The sequence below is a fragment of the Hakea prostrata genome, chromosome 7 (assembly GCF_041222555.1).
Source record: "Hakea prostrata isolate BN-2017 chromosome 7, UWA_Hpros_2, whole genome shotgun sequence".
Taxonomy (NCBI): domain Eukaryota; kingdom Viridiplantae; phylum Streptophyta; class Magnoliopsida; order Proteales; family Proteaceae; genus Hakea; species Hakea prostrata.
The window spans coordinates 45,755,034-45,772,895 of record NC_142606.1 but is presented as its reverse complement, the minus strand read 5'-3'; the positions used below and the strand labels follow the sequence as shown (position 1 = coordinate 45,772,895).

The 17,862-nt window shown below is 40.8% G+C and overlaps 1 protein-coding gene across 1 annotated transcript in view; it reads left to right on the top strand.

The window, feature by feature from the left end:
- Positions 1-2,607: 2,607 nt before the first annotated feature.
- Positions 2,608-17,862, top strand: part of LOC149011262 (transmembrane 9 superfamily member 3-like) — a 28,140-nt gene continuing 12,885 nt past the window's right edge. Inside the window, exons 1-6 of the mRNA XM_089160431.1 lie at positions 2,608-2,830; positions 3,413-3,453; positions 3,529-4,114; positions 4,227-4,364; positions 4,466-4,622; positions 4,727-5,211. Coding sequence (XP_089016557.1) covers positions 2,691-2,830; positions 3,413-3,453; positions 3,529-4,114; positions 4,227-4,364; positions 4,466-4,622; positions 4,727-5,211 — 1,547 coding nt within the window. The 5' untranslated portion in view covers positions 2,608-2,690. The remainder of the gene's footprint in view (positions 2,831-3,412; positions 3,454-3,528; positions 4,115-4,226; positions 4,365-4,465; positions 4,623-4,726; positions 5,212-17,862) is intronic.

The window sequence follows — 17,862 nt, the reverse complement described above, 5'->3', positions numbered from 1 at the left end:
GCGCAAAGTAAAGAGAAGTTAGCCATGGTGAGAAGCACAGAAGCAACTTTACCCCGAAATAAGACGGCATTTCTTGTGTACTTGTTATGCATGTGCATACGGTTAGGTTGTGGATCCGTGGAGCAGAGTTAGAGTATTTATTTGACATGGAAATTGGACTTTAACATAGACCTTTATTTTACTAATTTAGTGATTTCATTTTAAACAGCTGTAATAAACTCCCCATCATTGTCTCGACTTGGATTTGATGTAATGACTTATTTTGCAATCTTCATTAGAGAACTCGCACTAAATTCCTTTTTGTTCACCTCATCTTGTGCCTAAGATTATGTAATGTAAAAACAATTGATTAAGGTACTAAATCGTGAATCCAAGTGGGACCCAACGCTGATGGACCACGAGATTTGGGTGATAACCATGATGCCCAGGATGGGGACTGATTGAACCAATTATTAAAGAGGTTGTAGAAGGTCTAGCCTTTTGGACAGACAAACCCGTCAAAGACTTGCTCGGCCCAACCAATTGACACCCCCTAGGTGGTAATTGATAGTGGTACAAATTTGGGCCATACGAGCCCCACATATGAGGGATGTCATTTGTAGTGTAGACTCATAGACCGAAATGTTGCCTAGTGTTGCCTGTGTCGCTGCCTGGCGACACAGGCGACACATGCGACATGGGCGACATTTCGGTCAAATTAATGTTCTGTAAAATACAAGGGAGAGGAGAGTGGGAGACACTTAATTAATGGTGATAGGGACAGGTCTTTTACTTTTACGATTTTATCTTTAATTAATGCAATATAATTACAAAAAACAAAGATAGAGATATAACTTTCACGGATTTCTAAAATCTACTTTTCCATAAAATATTAAAACCCATGTCCACCGGCCATGCACACACTATTTGGCTATTCAGCTATTTAAGAAATCAGAAGACTTTTCTTGGTTTGGCACCTCGCACTTCGTCTTCTTCATCTCCAAATCATGGAAGTCGCCGGAAGGTCTGAAGAAATCTTTGAATAACTTCAAAGAGCAAGCAAGGTGACGTGGAATGAAAACGAATTGAGAGGGAGAACCGGCTACTCCAGCGATGGCGCAGACGCAGTTCAAATCTTTGTTTCAACAACTCTTTTTAATCGGTTTATACTTCTAATAATTTGTTTCCCAACCAAACAAAGAGATATCGTGAAACTTCAGTGACTTTCGTTGGTTTCGTCGGAGAATCGGCGACTTTCGTTGGTGTCGTCGGAGAATCGACGACTTTCAGGTGATTTTTTGCCAATAAAATGATTTTATCGTGTTGCTGGGGGGTTTCGTGTCGCCCCCCAGCGACACCTCGAAATATTTGATACCAACTTCACCATTGAAAACCCATTAAACCTACTGGTTGATGTACACAATCTTTTACATGTTATCTTCGAAGATGTAGAAAAATCGGATTGATAGAATTGCTTGAATTAACAATTGATTGGAAAATGATATTCAATGAAGGTTGCTCGATCAACAATGACCGACACTTCTTGGAGGTCATGCTTCTTTGGTATAGTCCCACCCAAGGAACTATTTTTCGGCGAACGCTGGTTTTGCCCCCTGGCGAAACGATACCAGGGGGCGAAACGAACTTTACCGATTTCTCGCCGAAATGACGATTTTACCGCTGGACTGGCGATTTTTCAAGCTATTTCCGACGATAACACGTCGCACCACCACCGTCACAACACTACCGTCCATGGGTTTTAGAAGAGCAAACGTCCTCGTTGATACTCTGGTTTTCAGAAGCACAAACTCGGCTTGTAGAGTTTCAGGCGAGGGAGGAGGAAGATGAACAATGCATTTGCATTTGAGCCATTGCATTTGAGCCACGTGTGTGGCTCATGTAAACCCATGAAATTATTAAAAAAAAAATGACTTAACGTATTCATCGGTTCGTCCCTTCCATGACTTGACTAATGGAGTCATGATTTGACTCATTACTATTAAGTATTATATATATATATATATATATATATATATATAAAAAAATAAAAATATATAGATATATATATTTTAAAACTTCATGACAGTCACAAACGTTTGAAAAGATAACGTTTGAAAATCAGAAAATGATTATATTATATATTTTAAAACCTTGCCTTTTCATTTGATTAGATTATATGTATTTTAAACTGCATGAAGCGAATTGCGATTTTGAATTCTCGGTTGGCGAGATTTCGTGGTTAGCCGGTTTAGCCAGGTAGCGAACCGGCGACTTCCGGCAAAATATCGTTCCTTGGTCCCACCCCATTAGAAATGAAGAAATAAAAGAAAACCCGGGTCCTAAGCATAGATTCAAGATGGATTCTACCAAAAAAAAAAAAATGGATTTACTTTATTTTATTATTATTATTATTATTATTATTATTATTATTATTATTATTATTATTATTATTATTATTATTATTATTATTATTATTATTATTATTATTATTATATTTTTGTATTTTTGGTTGGTGGGTTGGCCCGTTTGGGGGGGTGGGGTGATTTGTAGTCGATGACCACGTACGAAGCGCATCTAGCAATTCATCTCCGTCTGTCTATCCAGTGAGGTGGTCTACAAAATCTTTGGACTACTGCTCTCTCTCTCGCTGTTTTCTTGTTTCGTTTTGTTCCCCCTTCCTTCGCTTCTTGTTCAAGAGGAGGAGGAAATTAATGGCTTCCTTTGTTGTCGTTGCGGTTCTGATCCTCTGTTTTGGAAGCTGTGTCAGGTCGGATGGCTCTGACCATCGTTACAAGGCTGGAGATCCAGTGCTTCTGTATGCGAACAAGGTTGGCCCGTTCCATAATCCCAGGTAAACCGATAGATTGATTTGTCAACCTCGTTTCTTTCCGAAGTTTTGATCATTTTGGTTGCTTGTTTCCCGTTCTCTTGTGTCGATTGCATCTCGGATTCGTTGATGTTTGGGTTGGTTTCATTTCGCTTTTTGTCTTAATTATTTCCTCGCGTTTTGGATGGAATGGAGGTTGAATTTTGTGAAGGTCCTTAAGGATGGTTTATATGTGTCTTGACGGAATGGACCTGGATTCTTCTTTGGATTTGCTTCCGCTATTGGGCTTTGAGTATTACTTGTTGGATTCTTGTATACGTATCTACTTCGTTAGCGGCACTGAAATTGAGGATAGGGTTGTGCAAATTTGGGAAATGGCTGACAATTCAGACGTCCCCGATCTAGTTTCTGAGGATTTTGGTCTATTAGATATCAACACTGGGGAATGCGTTCTTTTATAGAGGATTTTGACCTGTTAGGTATCAACGCTGGGGAGTGCATTGTTTTTGTTTTTTACCTTACCTTTTTTTTTTGGGAGATTTAGATGAAACTCTGTTCTTTTAACTTATGAGGGCCTGAAATTGTTGTCTCTGCTTCTGATTTCAGTGAAACATATCGGTATTTCGATCTTCCATTCTGTACTCCAGGTGTGTATCCATTTTTTTTCTTTTTTGCAGACCGTTTAGTGTGGAAATTCGTCATTCACTTTATCTCAATTGCAGCTCATGTGACCGAGAAGAAAGAAGATCTCGGTGAAGTCTTGAATGGAGATCGTTTGGTCAGTGCTCCCTATAAGCTCGACTTCCTTACTGACAAAGACTCTGAAGTTGTTTGCAGAAAGAAGCTGTCGAAGGAAGAGGCTGCTAAGTTCCGAAATGCAGTCACCAAGGACTACTATTTCCAGATGTACTATGACGATTTGCCGATCTGGGGTTTCATTGGCAAGGTCAACAAGGAAGGCAATATTGACCCCACCAACTACAAGTACTATCTTTATAAGCACATTCATTTTGATGTTGCTCACAACAAAGACCGTGTTATTGAAATTAATGTACGAAGTGATCCAAATGCCTTGGTGGACCTCACTGAAGAGAAGGAAGTTGAAGTGGAATTCATGTACTCTGTGAAGTGGAAAGAAACCACTATTCCTTTCAAGAAGCGGATGGATGTATATTCATCATCCTCTGCGCTACCTCATCACTTGGAAATCCATTGGTTTTCTATTATTAACTCATGTGTCACTGTGCTTCTCCTAACTGGGTTTCTTGCAACCATTCTTATGAGAGTACTCAAGAATGATTTTGTGAAGTAAGATATCTTTTGTGCCATTTCTAGTTCAGTATGCATCTTCGTCTAAGTTGATTGCTGGGTTTCTGTTTCTTGTTCTGTGATTGAAATAGTTAATTTCTATCTGTGAAAGGTATGCTCATGATGAAGAATCAGCTGACGACCAAGAGGAGACTGGATGGAAGTACATTCATGGTGATGTGTTCCGCTTTCCTAAGCATAAGTCATTGTTCGCAGCAGCCCTTGGTTGTGGCTCACAGTTATTTACACTGTAGGTATATTTTCCTTTTTGTTTGATCTGTTCAATATGAGATGCTGACACTAAGGGGTTATTAGTCAGTTTATTATTTGTTTCTGTTTATGCTTTTCCAGGACCATTTTCATTTTTCTCCTTGCACTTGTTGGGGTATTTTATCCATACAACCGTGGAGCCTTATTCACTGCGCTGGTAGTTATATACGCACTTACATCAGGGATTGCTGGATATACAGCTACATCTTTCTATTGCCAACTTGAAGGAACAAATTGGGTATGACAGCACTGACTATTCCTGGATTTTTGCCCCCCATCTTTGAACACTTAGAACTTTTTATCTGCCATGCTGATGAGGCTCCTGAACCTTTTTCTTTTCAGGTGAGGAATCTGTTGTTGACTGGGTGCCTATTTTGTGGGCCTCTTTTCCTCACATTCTGCTTCCTTAACACTGTTGCAATTGCTTACAGTGCTACAGCAGCACTGCCATTTGGCACCATTGTAGTAATAGTTCTTATATGGACATTAGTCACCTCACCTTTGCTTGTGTTGGGTGGGATTGCCGGTAAAAACAGCAGGGCTGAGTTCCAGGCTCCTTGCCGCACAACAAAATATCCCAGGGAAATTCCACAATTACCTTGGTACCGGGGAAATGTTCCTCAGATGGCAATGGCAGGCTTCCTGCCTTTCAGTGCCATTTATATTGAGCTCTACTACATATTTGCCAGTGTGTGGGGTCACAGGATTTATACCATTTACAGCATCCTCTTCATTGTTTTCCTAATTCTTCTAGTGGTGACCGCTTTCATCACTGTAGCATTGACATACTTCCAGCTTGCTGCTGAAGATCATCGGTGGTGGTGGAGGTATGTAGTATTCTTGTCCTCTTTTGAATTCATCATCCTAACATGCATTAAATTTTCTTATTAATGTTTAATAATTGTTTTAAGCATCATATGTGGATGCTGCTTTTCTAATCTGATTGATGAATACATCTTGTGTTGAATTTTGTTTTCTTTATATGATATGTTATGAGGGCATTATTCATTCCATGGTGCAACAGTAAGGTTGCTTTGTGGCCAGCTAGTTGGAGGTTTAAGTTTGAATTCATTGTCTATGTAAAGTGATAGGAACCTGAAATTCTAATATTAAAGGCACTGCTTTTCTATGGATTGGATGATAAATATTGTATATTTGATTAGAGTTAATTAAGAAAACTGGGATTAGAAAAAGAAAGTCTTAGAACTCACAGCTGCTGGTGCAAGCCCTCCCTCTCCAATAGAAAACCTGGCAGCCTAACTCTTCACTCAATTCTTCAGACCTCCTCTCTCCCCACTCCTCTCCTTCTACAGAATTGTCAGCTGTATCCGTTTATCCCCTTGCCACTTCCTTAACTACTTTCTACGTGTCTATCTTAGGCTTGGACGCTTGTCCTTCTTTTACGGGTAGACCCGTTTAACTAAGGTCTAACAATACTCCTCCCCCGGAGTCGCACCTTGTCCTCAAGGTGAAATTTTAGGATCTCCACTGGATGAGGACTTCAAATGCCCTTGCTGTGGAATATCGAGTGTCAATCATTGCCTCTAGATATAGCTGTAGCCCCCATAGTTGTCACGGCAATGAGGCGATGAGGCAATGCGAGGCAGTTTAGGCTAGTTGAGGCAATGAGTCAATGAGGCGCCCTCCGAGGCGCTTTTGAGGCGGTTGGGGCATTTTAAGTGAAATTTTTAGTGTACATCTCATTCACTCCAATTCATTATAAATCTATCATATCTTATATGATAAAAAAAAGACTAATATTAGCCTACCTCAAGTCATCCAACATACTACAAACCACACATAGTAGGTCCTAAATAAAAAGCCGCGTGAAGAAAGGAAGAGAAGAAGTCATCTGTCGCGCGGCTTGCCAGAGTGTGATCGCGGGAATGGAAGAGAAGAAGAGAGGAAGAGAGAAAGAGATTAGGGATTAGAGTGAGTGAGAGTGTGAGACTCGAGTCAAGAACTTATTCTCTTTCGATTTTGTTTTTATTTTAACATTTGATCACATGTAGTGACATTATAAATATGCATATAGGTTCAATCAATAGATACTTTACAATTGGAATTTAATAAGTAATTTAATATATGCCTTCGATTTGGCATCTTTCATGTGATTGAAAAAAGAAAAAAAAGCGGACGCCTTGGGGTATAAGGCGTCCAAGGCTCTTGAGGCGACGCCTAGGCAATGCCTCATACCCCAAGGCGGTCGCCTTATTGCCTGAAAATGAGGCTACACCGATTTGAGGCGCTCCGAAGGTGCCCGGACGCCTAGGGGACGCCTAGGCGACGCCTTAACAACAATGGTAGCCCCCAATCCTCTATTAGGCCAAGTGGAGTGGCTGTGGTGTTATAGCAGCGCCAACCAGCTGCTTGAGTTGTGAGATATGGAACACGGGATGAACTTTAGATTCAGTTGGTAGCAGCAGCCTGTAATCATTCTGCGACCTGATATGGGCCATGGAAAACCTGGGGCTGAGTTTTTCATTGGGTCTCTTTGATAGGTTCCTGAACCGATAAGGCTGAATGCGTTAAAAAACTTGATCCCCCACTTCAAATTGCACCTCCCTATGGTGTTTGTCTGCATGGTGCTCCATTTGGTCTTGAGCTTTGAGTAGGTAGGCCTTCAAGTCCTCTAGAATACGGTTCCTTTCTTGGATATAGGCATCAACTTCGTTCACTTTTTAATGCCCATCCTCCCAATGGTGCAACACCAGTCTTCCGCGTAATGTCTTGGAAGGAGTCATCTTTGTTGCACTGTGCAATGAGGTATTATACCAATATTCAACCCATGGCAGCCATTTGCACCAGTCCTGTGGCTTCCCGGTGCAGAAACAGCCCCAAGTAAGTTGCTAATGTTCGATTCACCACTTCAGTCTGGCCATCTGTTTGAGGGTGATAAGCACTACCAAACTTTAGTTAAGTTCGAGAGATGCGGAATAGTTCTGTCCAAAAATGGCTGAGGAATACGTGGTCCCTATTGGGTGCATAGGAGCGTGGCATCCCATGCAAGTGTACCACCTGTTTGCTGAACTTGATACTTTGTCTGTATATGTATGAATCAAGGCCATAAAATGTGTGTATTTGGTTAACCTGTCGATTACCACCATGATAGTGTCTCCCCCTTTGTTTTTGGCGGCCCCCTTATAAAGTCCCTAATGAGGTCTTCCCACTTCGTTCTGGAATAGGTAAAGGTCAGAGCAGCCCCCCTGGCATCATCGATTGGTAATTGTTCTGCTGGCACACATCGCAAGCAGCCACAAAGTTCTTGACAGTTGTCTTCTTTCCACCCGATAAACAACTGTAGCAATCTGTCGGTAAGTCCGAAGGAACCCCGAGTGGCCACCGAATGGTGTGGAATGGAACTCAGCAAGGATAGTAAGGATGAGGACAGAATTTTCAGTCAAAACCAATTGCCCCTTGCATAACAGTGTTCCTTCTCTCAGCTGGTAGTGTGGATGAGTCGTGGATCCCTGCACCAAGTCTTGGATTATCCCCTTGTGCTTCTGATGGTTTTGCACTTCAGCAATTCTCTTCCTTTCACAACTTTGATGAAGCACTCTTTTTACTGGTAAACACGGACAATGACATCTCCTCTCCCTAGAATCGTGGCTGCTCTGATACTAGTTGATAAGACCGTACAACTCCCAATCGGTCGGACACCAAAACCAACTCTATTCTACTCCTTGAATTAGCTCAATACACTCACACACACACAATACTTGGTAGGCAAAAAAGCTAACTGTAAAGGAAAATATGAATGCTAATTACACTGATGTAAATCCAATTCTAGGGTTTGGTTTCTTAGAAAGATTCCCTAGAGTTTAGGATTCACCGAAAATCTTCCAGAAAATAATGTATTGATTGTATGGATTACCTAAGGATTGCTTTGAAAGAGATGAGATTTGAATGGAAATACTTGGGAAAACAGGAGGTTTCTAAGGAGATGATGGGAATGGTTTTGGGATATCCAAAATCAATATGGGATGTAACAAAAACAAAGAGGAAGGGAAAATATTATTCCTAGGATTGATAGGAAAGAAAGTAATTAATTTTTGGATCCGTATGGGTAGGGGTTTAAAGGGGATAATTAGGAAAACTTTGGAGGGGAAAAAGTTAATTCTTGAAAAACTTGGGCAACTTAATTCTTTCTTTTCTCTCTCTCCCACTCCCCCTTTTTTTTCTGTTTTTCTGTTGCCGCAAGAAAGAGAGACAGAGAGAGGGTCCAAGAGAGTTGGGAGGGAAAGAGGGGGAGTTGTAGGGCAGAGGCAGGGTTGGGGAGGGGTCTAACATAGTCGTAGACTCACAGGAGGGCAGGGGAGGGATTGGGGGTGTCATGAGGAGCTGGGGGTGCTCCTGTTTAGGTGCGGCAGCAGAAGCAGGGGTGGGCAAGGTTGTGCTGAAACAGGGAGGGCTTGGGGGGGGTCTTGCGGGGGGGTGGGAAAGGGTGAGGGAGGGGATGCGGCTTGTTGGGAAAGAAGGAGGATGAGAGCCTGCGATGGGGGTGTGGATGCTGTGCTTACTTGCTTTGCTGCTGTAGTTCTTGGAGGAGATGATGAAGACTTGAAGAAGATGCTGGAATTCTTGACAAAGGTGCTGATTCTTGAAGAAGACTTCTTTGTAACTCAACTGTCGCCCCCTCAACAAGGAACCACGATCCTGAAACATAAACTCAATTTCATTTAGTAATCAAAACTGAAGAATTACGAAGAAGACTTGGCTATTTATAGCCTTTAAAAGACTTTGACACTGTGGGAATTCTTAATAGAAAAGGATCCCATCATTTGACTTAAATCCCTGATTTGGAATCTAAATAATTATAGACCTTAACTCTAGGTGGGATTCCTTTATAGATTACGATCCCACCACATGAATTAATCTGAACCATCTAAAAACATAATATCTAAGGGACACTAAAACCACATGCTGGAAAAAAAAACTTTTAAGTAACTTAAAACTCTAATGAGCACATGCTGAATTTTATTTAATTGGAACTCTAATTAACATGTGCTAGACTAATGACTTAAGGACTCAAAACAAACTCAATTTAAGAAATAAAAACAAACTCAAACTCAAGAAATAGAGTCAGAAAAAATTACAGCATCAAAAGAGGGCTAAAATGCCCTAAATCTACTAAGGGGGTTCGGCCATATCGAGGTGGCTTCTTGGAGCCATCCAGGGAGCCCCACTTAGGGTTTTGGCCAGGGGGTCTTTGTGTTCACATCAGTTCTCCCCTCTTGAAGACATTCATCAGATGAACAGTTGTTTACTGCCTGGACTCTGGATGCTGCTGGGATTGCCTTCACATTAGGCCTCTTTAGAGTTCTATTGGATGTGGTCACCGTTATTGGCTGTCTTTGAGTGGGACATTGCTGATTGGTGCGCACGACTTGTCTCTTCTTGGCATCTTCATCTAAATTCAATGGTAGGAGTATGATCTTCTGTCCTTCATGCTCAAAGATGCACCTGTTCTTTATGGAGGGGATGGTGACATCTTTATCATATAACCATGGCCTACCTATTATGATGTCAATTGTCTTCATGGGGATGATATGACACCAGATTTCATTAGAATAGGTTTGCAACTTGATTGGGACAAGGCACTTGGTAACCATGTTCAGCCTAGAGTCATTCAATAGAGCTAACCTCGTAGGGCTTGGGGTGCTTCTCTTGTGTTAGTCTTGTAGGAAGTCTTCTAACATTGCATTGATACTGCTACCACTATCCACGATGGCTAGGCAAGGAGTCCTCCTACTTGAAGTCTGGTGTGGAAGATAGAGTTCCTCTTCTAGTCTTCTTCTTCAATAATGGCAGTCATCAGAATTTTAGAGACTAGATTGAGGTGGGCCTCTGAATCTATCTTTATCTTTGCTATACTCCTCATCTTCAAACTCTAGTGGTGGACATTTGTGGGTCTCTTTAGTAGTTGGGTGATTGGGTCTGGTGGGGGGGTATCCGTATCTCTAGGATTGCATGTCCTCTTCAGTTAGGACAGTCGCTGATATGAACCTGGATTGAACCCCTCTAGCCAAACCCTAAAGTGGGCCCCAAGAACCACCTAAGCATGCGGGTGGAATCTACCCTAGGGGTATTTTGGTCATTTTTCTTGCCCCTGTAGGGCCCAATATGGGTTTAGCTGGAATCCCCTCGATCCAAGGGTTATGGATCTATTTTTATTTTTTTTTATATTTGGGTTAGTTTGTTTAAGAGTTATATAGTCCATTTTAGTTTCTTGAATTGTGTTTGACTTAGTCAAAGTTGTGGATAAGATAAGACTCATTATCCAAAAGGGTTCTTATCTTTTATGAATTTGTTTTTGATTTCTCTTTTATTAGTAGAGTCCATGTCAAGGAATTCATGTAATGAGGTGGCATTCTAAACCCCACCTAGAGTCCAAGTCTTTAATTATTTAGATTCCAATCTAAGGTGCTAGGTCAGTAGTTGGATCCTTGTCAATTAAGGATTCGTAAGTTTGAGTCCAATTTTGTTCAATGGGCTATAAATAGCCAAATAATCTAGGTAGCTTTTCAATTGTGATGATTAATTGTCACATCCCGCCCAAATACACCCAGCCTATACCCTATCTGGGTTACCCGGGGGAGTGATCCACAGCCTAAAAGATCAAGTTTAGGAACGATCATATCCATTTAGCACAATAACATAATCAAAAGCAAGAACAAATCATTGTATTCTAATAAGTTAATAATAAAATTCAAGAAAAGATCTCAGAAGGATCACTAAGAATGTCAGAGTGCGAATTAACAAGATACCAAATTAAAAGACAATTGTAGAGTACAACGGAAATCATGGTTATCAAAGCGTCCGCCTAGGCGGCAAAGCGGTTTTTGAACTGCTTAAATTGTGACCGCTTAACTAATAGGCTGATTTCTTGCCGCTTTTTTGCTTAAGCACTACCGCTTTGCTGCCTTTTGCGCCATATTGCAGCCTAGATGCTAAAGCAGCCGCTTTTTTTTACAATTTTTAATTTGTGCATATTATTTTTTCTTTTTTTTAATCATCATTTATTCTACAATGCCGTATATAAATTTAAATATGTGAGCCATTTCGGAATCGAGGCCCAATTTTCAAATGAACTCCGAGGCCCAAAGTTCCTGTCGGCAACAGAATGTGAAGCATGAGCCATATTCGACATTGATAATCAATGAAACATTAAATAAACAATGACTTGGAAATCGGAATAATGAGATCTATTAATTTATCATGTCAACACTGTTTGGTTAAAAAAAGGGAAAAATAGATACATCAATTCTGATTCCAATTCGAATATTATTCATGTATATTTAACAAAAAAGTTACGTTAAAAATAATTTGACTAAACTATATATGAATAATATTGTTATTCATAATTGTGATTCTTGAATGTTTTTTTATTTTTACTTTTATGAATGTGATTGTTGAATGTTTGTTTAGTACTTTAGTTTATTATAAAAAGTATTTGTATTAAAAAGTAGTTGTATTAAAAATATTGACTAAACCGCTTTGGTCGCTTTATTGCCGCCTAAGCACCGCTTAGTCGCCTAAATGTCAAGATAAAGCCCTAATCGCTTTGGTCGCTTTGCCGCTTTAATAACCATGGCGGAAATATACTCCACAACATATGCGGAAGGTAGATCGAAATCTAAGTAAAGCTCTAAGCTAATACAAGTAAAGTAATAGATAAGTCTAGAAGAAACAAAAGAAATCTAATCCACATCTTTAGTCGGCTCTTCTTCATCTTCTTCACCTTGCGCTTCCTCATACGTACCGTCAAAGTATTCTGAACCTGTAGAGGAGTCTAACAAAAGATATGGTACAAAAGGAGTGAGTTTCGAAAGAAACCCAGTAAGACAAGTTAACTCATAACAACATAAATAACATGCGGCAGAATATAACAAGATGCAATGCAATATGAAACAGATAATGTATGTATGCATCTAAACTCTATGTATGCTGGTCTCTATTGGCAGATATGTTTTAAGTCATAGCACCGTACTTCTTTGGGTAGGTTAATCACACAACGCCTTTTGGTAGTGGGTCCGGCATCCCTCGGAACATTCCATGGTTGGGGTTTAAGTCACCGCTCTCTCACATCACCATTGGTCTAAGTACTGGCGCATGTTAGGGTTAAACCTAGCCCAATGCAAGTCATCTACTCAGTTACATCAACTCAGGTCCAGATACGTCAATTCCTCGCCCTTGGCGATCCTTTCCGGTTTCCTTTCCACTAGAGTCCTAATAGTCCCTGACTACGGACTCATCAACCCTATTGGTTATCCATATGGTAAACGAGAAGCTCTCATGTCCCCTCACGGGTTGGTTACCGGTCTTGAGCGCCCATGAGCCCAAGTCTATCCATATGCAACCCTCCAATAAATGGCCCCCACAATGTGATTCCTGTCCTCTCACGGGTTGGTTACCGGTCTTGAGCGCCCGTGAATCCCCATTGCTGCCACGGGTTGTTCGGTCTCAATACCCTTCTGATTTGGGTCTGATATAACTGGGACATCCTAGCCAAACACTGCTAGACAGTCCTAGGTATGACAATCAATGATTCGGGAAAGCGTCAATGGGCAACCCGAAAACATCCCATACTATTTCCGATAATGTCTAAGGACAGAAGTGTCAAAAGGACACCTCTCAATCCCAAACCATACCTAATCAAACACATTCTCAAATCAGTCATGTCATATCCAATCAACACTTCATCATATAAAAGAGAATATAAAAGCATAATCTAATCATTAAACAATATAGTAATAAGCAATTCATATAAGCTTGAATAATGAAAAAGAAAACATAAGTGAAGTGCTACTGTACTTACAGTAATACATCAAAAGTATAAAATACAAGAACAATAAATAAACTCAGAGTTTCTTAAAGTAGAAACCAGAGAGTACGCAATCTATGTTATTATGAAATAACTGTCCTTACCTTGATTATCGCCGAAGATAATCCAAAGATCAAAGAGAGAAACTCCAAACTTAGCAAATAAACCCCTAAAAATCATAGATATAACATTAGGAAAGATACCTAAAAGACCAGAGAGAAACGAATCAAACTGAGCGAAAAATGAAGCTACTGCCTTCATTGGTCGAGTGCTTGGTCTACTGACCCAATTGACCAACCGAGTCAGTACGGAATTGCAGAAACTAGATTGGTCATAACTTCTTCGTTTGAAGTCGGATTGATCCGAAATTCGAAGGGGAACTTCCTAGAATGTATTAGAAATATATAGGAAGGTAAAATCATCAAGTCAAGGTCAAGAGATGGGTTCTTGATTTGAACCAATAAACTAGGGTTTCAACCTTATGGCTCTCATGAAAAGGCTATGATCACAGGATGAAAGGGAATAAATTGCTTGGCCAAATATAACAAGAAAATCATTGAATAATTAAGTTTAGATTAATCTAAACATTACCCATGAGGTTTCCCTCGCATGGGAGGTTACCAAAGGTTTCCAAAAATCAAACAAGGGTCAGGGTTTTAAGAAAATATTCAGCTAGGGTTAAGATCACAATGATGATCATAGATCTCAAAGAATAGAATGAGATCATGGAATAGATGGTTGCAAGAATGCAGCATCTTCTTCCTGATCTCAATCAAGAACAAGATCGAAGAAAGAATAATTTAGAATTCAGAAGAGATACTAACCTTGAATTGTCAGATCAGAGATGAGAGGCTTCAGATCTGCAGAGGAATCTTCGAAATCACCGAAAATAGTTTTGGAAAGGTCTTCCCACGTTCTCTGGGTGTTTAGGAGGCAACCGTAACTAAGAAACTTGAAGTAGGGTTAAATAGATAGTGAAAAACCTTAAATCGAAGATTTTCTCGGATTTAACACACCATTGGTCGATTGATTGGTCTACTGGCCCCAATCGACCAACCCGTCGACCAATGCACAGTAAAGCAACTTCGGACTGGGATTCGGAGGGCTATACGTGGTCAAATTGAGTGGGGTTTTCTCCTACAAGTTAATCGAGAAGTCTAGTTTCTAGAAATACCTTCGGATTGAGCACGGGAGTTCATTAGGTACTTCAAATAATTCACCCCTCTTCGATGCGCAGTTTCTTACTAAATACTGACAATGCTTCCAAGTAGGGAGCACCATCAACAATATCCATGGGTTTCGGGTCACACACCATGTCTTCTATAGAGAGGGCCCACAAAGACTTCTTCCTTCACTTCGGGACCTTGGATTTACCCTAAGGAAATGTTTGACATGACTTCCTAAGGCTTTCAAAGGGTAGCAACACTGTTATCAAGGTCCAACTTTAAGGTCAAACATTAAACTAACCTTTCTTCACCCAAAATAGATAGGGTGTCCTGGCTAGGTTTGGGTTGGATTTCACATTAATAAAGTTGATTGGTTTGAGAATCAGGGTCTCCTAGTTGGGTAGGCCTTGGTTGAGTAAAATGGTTCAAGTTTCTGCGTCTTCTTCTTCAATCCAGCAGCTTACAAGCGATCATCAAACAGCCTTCAAGCAAACACAACATCCTAAGTAAGTCCAAAGATCTTCCCCACCCTTCTCTGGTCTGTGCAACTTTCCCCAACTTCCTGCTTCTGCTGCCACATCCAGGGCCAACGACAACCCAGCCTCCCCCCCCCACCAAATGATCCTGTTAAGTAGATTTGTAAATGGATAGCCGAAATCCGCCTTTGAATTCGCATTCGTATTCGTTTAAGGGTGTTCATATCTAGAATTTTTCTTACCGAAAAATATCCGTATTTGTTTACTAAGCAACCAGATTCGGATTCGGATTCGGATCGGATAATATCCGAATAGAAATTTATTTGGATAGAGTAAAGTATTTAATATTTTTTTCTTTGAAAATGGATGATAATTGGATTCGGAAACCGGTAATTGGTAATCGGAAATTATCTAGTTAGAGTAAAGTATTAAATACTTTTCTGTAAAAAAGGGGTTAATAATCGGATTTGGAAACCGGTAATCGGTAAACGGAAATTGGAAATTGGAAATCAATAATAAAAAAAATGACAATCACCAATCAATAATCGGATAGTTTATCGGATCGTATTATTATTTGATATCCAATAAAGTTTCGGATTCGGATTCGGATAGTGGTTTTGCTAATCGGATTCGGATTCGGATACTATGTATCCGAGCCGAATCTGATCCATTTACAGGTCTAGTGTTAAGCCCCTCCCCCACCCTATCCCTACAACTGTAGACTTCCCCACCCCCTTCCTTCCCTGTGATACAGCATACTTCTCCCCTGAGTAAACCCTTAGTTCCCATCCCCTTACCCTTTTCCCCATACTAGGATCACGATCCCCTTCTAGCCCTGATCCGACATTCAATTCTCCAGTTAAGCTCTGTTTCCTTAGTCTAACAAATTCAGCTTATCTTCTTCTTCCTAGGAAATGCTGCAGAATTTTAAGACGCTTAAATCTGAAACAGTTCACACCTCTGACCTTGCCAAATAGTTATGACCCATAAACAACCAGCTCAATTTCTAAAATACTAGGTGCAGATCTGTTCCTACCCTAGCTGAAACCCCTTTCAAGCCCTAATTCTGATTCTGTTACAGATTTCAGGTCTGGAATTTAAATTGCAACAAAATTCAGGTCTGACTTTCGGTTACAGCAGGGTTTTCGGCACTTAGAATACCCTAAAACCTCCTGATTTTCAGATATAGGGAAATTACTATAATAAGCTAGCCTTAGATCCGGGTTTACATCACTCTCTAGTGAAATGACCTCTTTCGTGACAGTAGAAGCATTCTCCTGGGTTGTTGCCGAAGACTGGCCTTGTTCTGATAGGATTAGTTACCTTTGGTGTTGCAGCTATAGTGGGACTATAGGGCTTGGCAGTAGGTGGGTCTCTTCTGTAGTCTTGGCTACCTAGCTTCTTTTGTGCCACAGGGACTCTTAGGGCCTTGTCGAATAGATCTCTCAGATCTACTATGTCTGTGACTCCCAAGGCTGGCTGGATCTCAGACTTTAGACCAAGTTTGAACTGGGTCATGGTTTGGAGCTTGTTCTCTCTGGCACTTGTTCTAGAAGTTAAGGAGTCAAACTGCTGGATGTAATTAGCGACTGACATCGGACCTTGTTTAAGTGTATGGAACTGTTCCTGCAGTCTGGCCTTGTAGTGCTCACGAAGGTACCTATCAATTCTCAGTGCATCTGATTCCATGTGGTGGGTTCTCTGCTTTCATAGTAAAGCTCTCTCGCCATTGTGCTCCACCAAATTTTGGCAGCTCCAACCAATTTGGCTTGGCTAGTCACATCTTTTTGTCCTTTGATAAGTCGCACTAGTTAAAGTAGTCGTCTATGGCTACCCTCCAGTCGTAGAAAACTTGTGGATCAAGGGATCCATTGAACTCCTTTAATTCTAGCTTTTCCTTGTGGTGGTCTGTGCCTCTACTCTGTTCTTGGCCTCCATTGAAGTAAGCCCTTAAGTAGTCTTCAAATGATGGTTGGGCTACTGGTGCCTTCCTTTGCTATCGATCATCTTGTTCATAATGCTCAAACACAAGGTTCTCATACCTAATTCTCTAGTGTGGCCATTTCTTTCTCTGGACTACCTGGGTGACAGGGTTCTGGATCATCATCCCTGTACCTTCTTGCACCACTTTCTCCTTCTCCATGAGGCACACAGACGTGAGAGTTAAGTTTAGGTGGTGGTGGTGGGGATTGTACGAGATCTACTGTCTTGGCTTGCTCTAGATTTGTGACTTGGTGTTCATCTCAGTGATTTGTGTAAGCATCTCTTGTTGGACCTTCAGAATTTGCTCAAGTGGTCTATTGATCTGTGGTTCATCCATAATGACTCCTAGAAATTGTTGGCAACCTGGCTTTGATACCAATTGATGTATGTCCAATTCTAGGGTTAGGCTTTCTCAGAAAGATTCCCTTGAATTTAGTATTCACCCAGAGTCTTCCATCAAATAATGTATTAATTTTATGGGATACCTAAGTGTTGCTTTTAAATAGATGGGAGTTGAATGGAAATACTTGGGGAAACAGGTGGTTTCTGAGGAGATGATGGGAATGGTTTTGGAATATCCAAAATTAATTTGGAATGTAACAAAAATGAAGAGGAAGGGACAATATTATTCATAGCATTGAATAGGAAAGAAACTAATTAATTTTTGGATCCGTATGGGTATGGGTTGAAAGGGGAATATTAGGTAAACTTTGGTGGAAAAACGGTTCAAGAATTGTTGAAAAACTTGGGCAACCCAATTCTTTCTTTTCCTTTTTCTTTCTTTTTTTCTTTTCTTTTCTTTCTTCTATTTTGTTTTTTGTTTTTTCTGTTGCCACAAGAAAGAGAGACAGAGAGAGGGTCCGAGAGAGTTGGGAGGGAGAGGGGGGGGGGGCGTAGGGCAGGGGCAGGGTGGGGGAGGGATCTAACAGGGTTATAGGAGGGTAGGGGAGGGACTGGGGGTGTCGTAAGGGGCTGGGGGTGCTGCTGTTCAGGTGTGGCAGCAGGTGCAGGGGGTGGGGAAGGGTGTGG